At 39.4% G+C, this 11,332-nt stretch overlaps 1 protein-coding gene across 1 annotated transcript; it reads right to left on the bottom strand.

Annotated features, from left to right (window-relative positions):
• Positions 1-10,198: 10,198 nt before the first annotated feature.
• LOC139442122 (uncharacterized) lies at positions 10,199-10,873 on the bottom strand. The gene has a single exon (XM_071222924.1). The coding sequence runs from the start codon at positions 10,871-10,873 to the stop codon at positions 10,199-10,201; it is 675 nt and encodes a 224-aa protein (XP_071079025.1).
• Between the last annotated feature and the right edge of the window lie 459 nt (positions 10,874-11,332).

Raw genomic sequence — 11,332 nt, 5'->3', positions numbered from 1 at the left:
AACGAGATTGATGTATTCGTCGATCGCCTTGAAAAGTCTGCCGAGTGTCACGAACAAAAATATATAATTCACTTTGATCATTGTATTTGTATGACCCCTTTCAGATCATCAATTAAACTTAAACGGAAATTTATCGCTTGTGATGGGAATATGACGTTTGCTAAGGGATGTACTAGCTATAGCTATATAGGAACGCCATTGCTCAGAATGACGTTGACGTCGTGACGTTATGTGAAATCGTGACGAATCTGACGATGTACATGGTAATACGATAGAAATGATGTTTTATAAACGTCAGTCGCCATTATGGAAGAATTTAAGATGATAGGCGTTGTGGAGTTATAACCTGATACGGCAATTGAAACCACGACGTTACATATTGAAACAGACCCGTGAAAGTCCGTAAATTGATCTTCAGCAACCCACCCATGTGTTTGTCGTAAGAGACGACTAGCGTTTTGTTGTTGTTGCTATATGACACGGTTGGTAAATAATCGAGTCTGGACAAGACAATCCAGTGATTGTCATCATGAGCATCGATCCACGCGATTGGGATACGATGACAAGCACCAAACAAGTCAGCGAGCCTGACCACCCGATCCCGTTAATCGACAAGCATTGTCGCCTCTTACGGCAAAAATGCATTGGTTTTCTGAAGACCTATTCTAACCCGGATCTTCACTGGTTGACGAGATTGGGTGGTCAGGCTCGGTGACTTGAATGGTTGATGCAGGTCATCGAATCCCATATGCTTTGGTCGATGCTCATGATATCAAAAACTCCTTTGTCTGGTCAAGATTCTATTAGGTACAGACCGCCTTCATATACGTGGAATATTGCTGAGTGCGGCGTTAAACAACAAACAAACGAAGCGTCAGCTATGTAGTGGGGTTGAACGAATGAATGAATGAATGAATGAATCAGGCTTTTGGAACCGTGACGGTATGCACATGGCAATATAGAACGACCTGATATTTCATTTACGCCAGACGTTGTGAGTAAGCGAATTAGTATGGTGTTCTGCCCCTTTTAGCAATTATGAAGCCCCTATATGCACAGTTGAGGGACACATAGAATTGAATTTAAATAAATCCCCCCCGAGGAGAATTGAACTCGGGTTGTTGGTGTGACGAGTCAACGCTTTATAATCGCTGCAGGCTAGCCAACCATCCCTCATGGCGGCTATGGCTTTACACTAACCCGACATTTGAATCTGTTTCCGTTACCCATGACAAAACTAAGAGAGATCTAATATACATATACATCATCGATGTATGCATGATACTGTCATCAACGCTGTAGCAGTACGCAGTGCAAGCATGCATACACTTAGAACTGGTATGTCATTCAGACCCTGAAACAAATATATCCATTAAAGCCCATGCAAGTCTGACTCCTAGTCCCTGAATCATATTATTTTCCCTTCCGACCAACACTTACTGTAATGGTACAGTCCCAAATGAAGCAAGTCTAGATCTTTCAATCTCACCGGGGCTCCTTTTCAATTTAAATGTAGTTGTGTGTTTCTATCCAAAATATATAATTTCAGAGACTAAGCGTTTGTCTAATAATTACATTAATGCCTAACGATACCGTAAAGTTTGGATTTTAGACTGGATTTTTATTATTTTCTGCTCTGTCTGAGACACGACATTTTCCTAAGCATTCCATTACTAATCAATGTGCGCATGACCAAAACTAACAGTACTCGTCTGTCTAATGCAAAATCTATAAATACCGGAGCAAATTTGATTCCGCATTTGTTAAACGTGGGCGATATTTTTTTCAAGTATACTTATTTCGGCGTTTGTTGAAGCATGTTACGTGCAATTAATCAGTGATGAATTTCACCAAAGTTAACGCACGGTGTATCGTTATTAGATTCCCACTGACCAGCAACTGCCACATTTGGAGTAAGTTTGAAAGGTAAAGCGGCATGATCAAAGTAAAATAATTCATAATTTACGATATTGAGTTTATTACGTGAAAAGTCTTTTAACCCCCCTCCACAACACCCATTCATTATATCATCTCACGTCGGTCAATCCAATCAATGAACGCTTCATTATGCGGTCATTGAACTTCATACAATATGAGGGCACGAATGGTAAACCAGACGTCTGAGATCTACACCCAGCGGGTTTCCTCCCACAATAAGCTGACAGCTTTTTGTATAACTGGAATAATGTTAAAAGCGGCGTTAAAACCAACTCACAGACATCATACATATTTGTATATAATTAAATTAAATATGTTTCAAACTGGATGTATATAGCAATATATTTACAAGGTGACTTCCAAAACTGTCGAAAGACGGTGATATAGTGTACATTTGCAAAGGTTCGATATCATATTTTGTATTTTTATTATAAAAATTATATATTATATATATATATATATATGTATGTGTGTGTGTGTGTGTGTGCGTGAGTGCGTGTGTGCGTGAGTGCGCGTGTGCGTGCGTGCGTGCGTGCGTGTGGATGAACTTGGGCCGCGAATATCTACTGTAAGATCAAATCTCAGGACCTCCTAATGTATTATTTACTTACAAGGTATAACACCTCCCAAGGTACGCGTTACCTATATGGAGTCGGCACGGCCTCAAGCCGTGCACGGTTGTGTTGTATAAACCTAGTCCAGTCTTTACAGACGCGAACTCTACACATTCAGTGACAGTATTGTGAGCCTGCATAGTCCTGGCTCCAGTCGCTAACAGGACTGCAGTGTCAACACGAGATCGATGCTGCGTCCATAAGTGACGCACATATGACCATAAACAAGCGTGCACGGAGTTGGTCATGCATGCAATGTACACAGCGACAGCGTACCAGAGGTTGATCCTCGGTACACTGTCATTATATATTGCATGTGTTAATATAAATGTGTGCGTGCGTGTGTTTGAGTGAGTGCGTACTGTAAATCACTAAATTAATGCGTCACCAAATTAATGCGCATGTGAACGCCGCCTTAAAATGCATCGTGACATAAATGTGTATAGCCATATATACCCTTGCACTGTAAAAACGAATCAATACACGATAACACCAAGACTGACACTGACAATTCCATATATAGTATTGGGTGATGGCAGTTCTAGTGAAGAGTATCATTTCATTTGGTATCTTCGTAAATTTAACTTAACTGTTTGACATGTGATCTAACTTTCATAAAATCAAAAACAGGAAAATCTTTGAAGAAAATCAGCCCAATTCTTTTAAGGTAAAAAGCTGTGTCGTGTATTCAACACGACTTCTGTATAGTGGTGAACAATTCTACTCGTCACTGAATATGCACCCATGTGTGTGTGTGTGTGTGTGTGTGTGTGTGTGTGAATAGCCACTGAAATCTCCCTCGGGAATCTTTGTCTATATATAATTAAAGTCATTATCAGGAATGGACATTCTCCTCCATGGTGACAGGGCTTTGTATCGCGCCTGTAGATTCAGATTCAGATGCAATGATGCCCGACCCACCCCATTGTAACACTATGCACTTGCAGTGTGTCGTGATCAGCTCGTGTCGTTCCGTGACATGTTAATTCTTGTAGGTTATGGAAAAAAGCGACTGCTGACGAATTAATGGACACGTAGACGCCTGCGTTTTCAAGATCTAGGCTCCGTTCTAATTGAAATCTTAGCTTTGTCGCTATTTTAAGACAATCGTAAATCTAGTCGCAAGAAAGACGTAGGGCTATATATATATATACGTATGATTGCTTTGTGGATTTGGATCGGTGTCTTTAATCATATGGTTATACATTCGTCTAGATTCGGCAGTATTTGACGAACTCGACCATAGTACTCTGTACGTGGAACTTGTGACACCTAGCGCTTTCTAGACCACGTGACCTATATATTAGCGTCACTTCCCCTTGATCACCATATATAGTATATGAGTAAATACGTATATGCGGAAGAATTCTTCAGAGTTCAAGTCGAGATCATTTTGATGACAAATAAATATAATTTAAAGTATAAAAATACATTGTAGTAAAGAATGACGAAGTACGTGTAAATGTCCATTGTCTACAGGGGAACGTTTCAGACACGTATACTGCGGCGGGGAATGCATTGAAGCACATGCACGTGACGCGAACTCATATATCGAACATATCTCATCAGTGATCTCAATTGTCCCGGCCTGCTGTTGTCCTTTTTGTCGTCCTGGGTCCAATTTTACGAAGCGATCTTAGCTCTAAGAGTATGGGCGTTATGCTGTTCTTAGCTCAAGCTCGTTTTGTGCATGTGGGCCCAGGACCCCCGTAAGTCAGTGATAAAGAATGGGAGTTACGATCGACTTAGCGCTAAGATCGCTTTGTGGAACGGGCCCATGTCGTATAGCACTAATATCATTCGTAATGTCCGTACTTTAACACAGACTAAGATAGTCGTAGCACTAAAGTTGCTTTGTGGAACAGGGCAATGGTCTCGTATATGCTTCGTTCTTATCTGTAAATGAATAACCTTCTTAGCACTTATAATGTCCCCCCCAAAATACGTTTTGGCATCTATTAGAAGCAATGCGGTATATGCACAAAGAATATGTGGTGTGACAATCAATAAATAATTTTTTAAAATTCAAAAACTTTCAGGGGATTAAAGCTGACGTGAATCTTAATATTTTATTACATTATTTATGCTGCTCAAAGCAAGACTAGTGAGTGTTTTCATGTTTTGCCTCACGCCATACGGTAATTTGGTTCAAAACAATACTATTTACGTATTCATGTTTTGAAACCTTTATATTGATAAATGTAATTCAAATTGATAAATGTCCATATTCATTATTTCAACGTTTTTTTCTTTCCACAATCAGCATATTTCATTGTACATGTAAGTAACTAAAATATTGACAGTTGCATGCGATGTCGTAAGCAGTGCCGTTATGAACACGATGATGTGCCATTTCCATGAAGTCATGGTAAACAGATCAAATCTCAAGAACAGTTCCAGTCTTCACGCCTCTGAAACCGTGAGGGATTGGAGCATCAACTCTGTTACGATAGCAGCGGAAGAGCAGAGAGATCTATTTTTAACGGAGCAACAGCGTTACCGTTGGCTAAAGTAGGTCAAGTACTTGGAGCACGGGGCGATCGATATCCAGTCGGTGCTCGTGACGTCATAAGGCTCAGAGCCTTCGGATTTCCTCGGTAGTTTCCGGTAATGCTGGCAACAGAAATGGTTGGTCTCATTTGCACGTATCTGGTGTTTGTAAAACACTCACACACACACACACACACACACACACACACACACACACACACGTTTGATCAAACGGTTATTATAACAATGCGTAGGCGTTTATATATATATATATATGCGTTTGCATACAGTAGTTCACTTATGAAAACAAGCAACGGCTTGATCTCATCCTCCAGTAAAAAGTGTATTGTTTTATCTTCATTCTAAATTGATGAATACCTGAATCTATTCGTTAACATAGCCTCATTTCCCGATCCCATTAGTCGCATCTTGCGACAAGAAGACCTATTCTTATACCCGGATCTTCAGGCATGGTAACGTCACTGTGCGCCCCCATCGCTCCTGTCCCATCCTTACCTTGCATGCACCGATTTTTTCTCGCTCTTGTGAGTAATTTGGTTGGGTAGCTATGTTTTAACGTCATGCCATGGGACGAAGCTATGGCAGTGAATGCGTCCAGGGGGTTCATCCAATTAAAATGGAGATATGATGCGCTGGATAATCGAAAATAGCCTGGTCCCTTTCAAAAAGTTGCCACGGTGATCTTTGTTTATGGTAAAGTATGAGAGTTACGATCGCCTTAGCGATGAGGTTGCTTTTTGGAAACCCACGAAGATCCGAGGAAGAATAGGTTTACAGCAACTCATGCTTGCCGTAAAAGGCGACTATGCTTGTCGTAAGAGGCGACTAACGGTTTGGGGTAGACAGGCTCGCTCCCATTGGGTAGATCGATGCTCATGATGTCAATCACTGGATTGTCTGGTCCAGACTCAATTATTTACTGACCGCCGTCATATAGCTGGAATATTGCTGTGTGTTAAACAACACGAAACTACAAACAATAACCGAAGTCGACCCATTACGCAAATGGGTATCGTGGCTCTATTCTACTCCGGACTATATAAGTCCTTATAAGGAATCATTCATTTTGTGTGATGAAGAATATGTTGTATGGATGTTAGCAAAGCAATGAAGAGAATGACTCCGTATTGTTTACAAGCCTATTTTTAATTACACTGTGACGTTTCGAAAAAGAATATATGCAGAAACGTAATAAAGACTCTTTTTACGCAAATAATAAAAAATTGCTGTGGGGGTCGTTGTCGACAGATATAAATATTTAAATAGTGGCGTGTACAAATATGTTTCTTGGTTGTTGTTTAAGGCCACAGTCAGCAATTTTTCAGCTATGTCACATTTATTCAAAACAAGATTGGATTTCTAATAACAGGTATGTTTAGCGTTATCTGTTTATCTACGCAAAGAGATATATTTTATGACCCCAGGGTAAGGGTCTGGTAAGATGCTGCAAGGATATATATTTTGAATATGCCTTATTAACTGGTTGCCTATTAACCCCCCCCCAAAAAAAACATATTGACAAATACAACCATACATGACATGAGTAGTGCACATAATCCAACATGACAATTTGAATATGGCTGTCGCGGCGGCCATGTTGACACCGGATCGTAAATTACATGCGCAGTTCATAGGAGTCGTTCTAGCATATCCTTTAACAAAGACATGAGAGGTGAAAGACTACATGCATAGATGTGAATCTCGGTCAGTTCTCACAAGCGCGGTTTCAAGGAAATGTTAAAAGTTTAGGTTAATCCTTTTCCGTGATGAGAGATTTGCGCCGTGGGAAGTAAGAGCATACCTCGATTTGCCGCGGCGATGATTATGGCAGAACATCTGGGTGAACGTGGCGGTTGTAATGAAACAAATAGTGTAACGAAGATTATGGAACATCACCGCTATTACACACGGTTTCCTCGCCGGTGGGATACAAATATTGATTGGGTGGACACAATGGCGGCCCAGTATATCAACACTTAAACGTAGAATATGAGACGCGTGCAGCTTTGATATATGACGCGCAAATCGTGTGAACAGGTTGACTGGGTCCCTCGCTGCTCAAATGTTCAACGCTGTTTTTTGCCCCCGGGCCTTTACAGGCTATATCAGGGCGTCCATACAGACCTAATACTGTCTGGCTATACCGAAATTATTGAATGTCTGATGTCATGACAATCTTCAGCCGTGGCTGTGTCTGGGCTCTTGATTTGTACATTCCATTTTATGTGCTCCGTGCCTTCTCATGTGAGGTGAGGTAAAATTGGGTTTTCTCGTCCAAGATTATTGCACTTATATATAGCGATGTGCATGCACGTGTTTGTGTGTGTGTGTGTGGCTGCTTGTCCGGACTGATGCCGATTTATAGTGCTACCTCCCTGAGATACCATGCCGCAGTTTAACATGAATACCCCACTCCGAGCCGACCAGTCCTTGTTTTAGCCCCTTAATGCCGAGCGCCAAAACAGGGTAACAAGTACCATCTTTTAACCTCTTTTGGAATGACACGGCTGGTGATCGAACCCCGGACCTTCCGCTATCCGGGCAGACGCTCTACCACTAGACCACGTAGGCGGTCCCTTCTCATGTGACAGCCAGATAATTTCTCAGTAGCACAGTGCGTAGGTGCGCATACTCATTATACATGGGTAAATATATGTCTTTTTCCAGTCATCGAAACCAGCCTGATGATCAGTCAAGTTTCGTGTTTCTGCCATATGTCTCCCATAAAAAATAATAATCAGAGTTTGGAAGTTCAAATTGAAAACGTGTAAGGCCAACAATGCAACAGAACTGACCTGTCATGATAATCATCCTTGGGGCGGTCGGGTAGCCTAAGTGTTAAAGCATTCGCTCGTCACATCAAAGAGCTGGGTTGAATTCCCGACATGGGTACAGTTTGTGAAGCCCATTTCTGGTGTCCCTTACCATGATATTGCTGGAATATTGCTAAAACCGGCATAAAACCATACTCACTCACAATCATCCTCAGTCATTCTGTAAACAGTAATGTATACACATTCACAGAAATTACCTTGAATATACTAAATACTAAATAAATGATAATAAATAAGGATGCACCAAACTTGTAAAAAATAAACTTGCATTTTTGATACCTTTTATATGAGACAGATGAGCAAATGCAAATTCTATCCCTGGAATACCCAACACTCATAGAATGAAATAAGGGGAGATCTGTAAGAAAGGCATTGGTGTCAAGGGTGAAGTTAAAGTCACAGAGTCATACAAAAAGGCTGGAAGACCTCAAGTAACATGGCCTAAATCTGTGAATTTCCTCTCAGCACAAGTCACCAGTACAACATCCTGATTGGACCCACATTGCAAAACAAACAATTTGAGTAACCAATATAGTGTCCTGTTTTTCTCACACAAAAATCCCAGTTCACCCGATTATGTTTCTAGGTTTGTCAGCACCATATCCGCTCGTGGGTTTCAACAAATTTTTAAGCATCCAATACCTGCATCACTTACGTCTTTCCTACCACATCAAGCTGACTTTTCCTGATATAACTGAAATACTGTTCAAAGCCCATTTAACCCAACTGACTCGTACATAAACCCCACACCCTAGCCATTTGCAGCATAGGGATAGAAATTCACATTAGCTTGAGTATTAGTTTTTATGGTGTCTTGACATGTTATCACAAATCATGTAAGTAAACGATTTAGGTTAATTTCTACGTTCCTACGTAAATGATTATCAATATACTGAAGAACATTTTGTGTCACTGTAGTAAATATTTAAGTGAGTTTTCACTTTTGGAAAAAAGGTTCTATATTATGCACCAGTGACTTGTTGGTGACAAATTACATTAGGACAATGTCATGATTTTAGCTATTTTTGTTCTATTTCATTCTAAATTTCAACTGAAAGCAAACATCTTCAGGACACTATGTTTGTTTAACACAATATTCCAGCCTTAAGATGGCGGTCTGTAGATAATTGAGTCTAGACCAGACAATCCAGTGATTGACATCATGAGCATTGATCAAAGCAGTTGGTATACGACAACATGCATCGACCAAGTCACCGAGTCTGAACAACCAATCCCATTTATTGCCTCTTACAAGCATGGGCTGCTGAAGACCAACTTCTAACCCGGTTATTCACAAGGGTCAGGACACTTCAGGTTAGTATTAGTCAAATGTCCCAGAAAACAAACAGATTTGAAACACTGCATATACCAAATTGAAAGATGGATGTTACTTGATCATTCCTTGGTCTGAAAAATATTCACCAAATAACTCATGATTGTCTATTATGTACCTACAGCATTTTAACTGCTAAATGGTAGAAATGTTTTGCCTTCATTTCTATTCCTCAGTACCTGAAAAAAAATCCACACAAAAAAAGCAAGTCATAATCCAACTTGGTAAATACTTTAATAGCAACAATATGACTATAGGGTTTGTGCATATGAGTAACATGCATGCCTACATTTGCATGAACAAAAAACAACAACACAACTGCCTGTGATTCGAATGTATGATTGGCATTAAATGATAAATATTACATCATGAAAAAACAACAACAGGGTAATACTAGTAACATCAACAATTGTTTTCAGTCAACATGAATTATTATAAGTTATTGCAAAGATTGGCAGGAAATGTCAAGTGTATCTCAATTATGCAAAATGGCAGACAATAAATACTGGTACTGGCACCTCAACAATATCAATAAATATATACGTGGCAATAAATTATGTAACTTGGTTAAAAATTAACAACAACATTGGCAACAACATTCTAAACACATTTCAATTATGCACATCTTCAACTAAGTTCAAGATACTATCAAAATGTGACACCATGACAAATGCTACAATACAAACTTCTGATAAAAAACCCAACACATATTAGGCCAAATCAATGTTATGGTTTAGATACTGTCACAATGTTAAATAAAATGCTCTGTAGGCATATATGTTTAAATCATATACTACCAGTAAGTTTCTGACTGATTTAAGACCATGAAATATTTACTTTGTATTGTTGACCTTTCTGAAGACTGAAGAACTGAGTGTACTATTTTTTTTCTCACACACATATATCAAACTTTCTCTATTTCTTTTTTGAAAGTTATACAGAAGTGTAGCAGAAACACGATGTAGTGATCACTCTTCAATAAACACAGGTACAAGATGGTCTTCTGGGACACAAGAAGCAAGTACCCTTTCACTGTTGTCTTCAGATTGCTCAAAATATGACTGATTCTCCTCAAAAGCTGGAACAACATGATCAATACCCATCTGTTCTCTATTGACCTGTTCTACACATTCAGCAACAGATTGTTCAACACCTAAATCCTGAAATACAAGAGCTGGGTTTGCTTCTCGACTTTGTGCCCCATCACCTTCATGTTGAGATGTGGCTGCATCACTTTCTATGTCAACTTGAGGTGAATTGAATCTCTGTTCACTCCAAATCTTCAACAAGCAGTTTATAAAGGGATTTTCACTACCCTCATGTGTAGTAATTGGATAAACAGGGGAATTTGGAGGAACATTTCTTGAAGTTCTTGTATGGATTTCCTGTGTGGTTGTTCGTGTAGTTGTTGTTGATTCTTTTGTCTTGGGACTAGACAGTTCATCCCAGATATCTTCTAATGACAAGTCTGATTCTGTGCAGTATAGGTTGATCTCGGTATCAGAAACTTCAGGGGTCTTCTGCTCACACACAGATAAGAGATCAGTGGATGACATCTGGTGGAATCGAAAGTTTTTATATCGTGCCCCTTGTTTTGTTCTTGAAGTTGGCCTTATAGGTGTTTTGAACTTATGCTTGTCCATTATGTTCTGTCAAAATGAAAATTTGAAACACATAAACACGCAAACATATATAATCAGTTACATCAAGTAGATCTGTCTAAGATAAAAAAATGATCCTTGTACAAAGATTGCCTTGATCAGTCAAGTTCAGACTCTCTGAAAACATGTTCATTCATTTTGTGTTGTGAAAAGTGAATGAGTATGGAACATATAGGCCTACTAGTATTTCAATAATTCCAATATCCTTTCCTTACATGTGTCTTGCATTCAATAATGAACACTTGATTGCATCTTATTAAAATTAATAATGCTGTCTCTTCTAGATTTTAACAGAATGATACTCATATTTCTACAAGTACCGACACATCACAATGTAGTCTAGATTAAAAAAGAACACATAGCAGCCTCTGTATCATTATGACATTGTTTCGAAATATCTTTCCCCACTTTCAGTATGCGAGATTTGTTTCCGACAGCCCG

Source organism: Haliotis cracherodii, unplaced genomic scaffold (genome assembly GCF_022045235.1).
Source record: "Haliotis cracherodii isolate W230 unplaced genomic scaffold, xgHalCrac1.p SCAF_5, whole genome shotgun sequence".
In the NCBI taxonomy this organism is placed as follows: domain Eukaryota; kingdom Metazoa; phylum Mollusca; class Gastropoda; order Lepetellida; family Haliotidae; genus Haliotis; species Haliotis cracherodii.
Note: the sequence above shows the minus strand (reverse complement) of the source record. Positions and strands in the feature narration are given on the sequence as shown.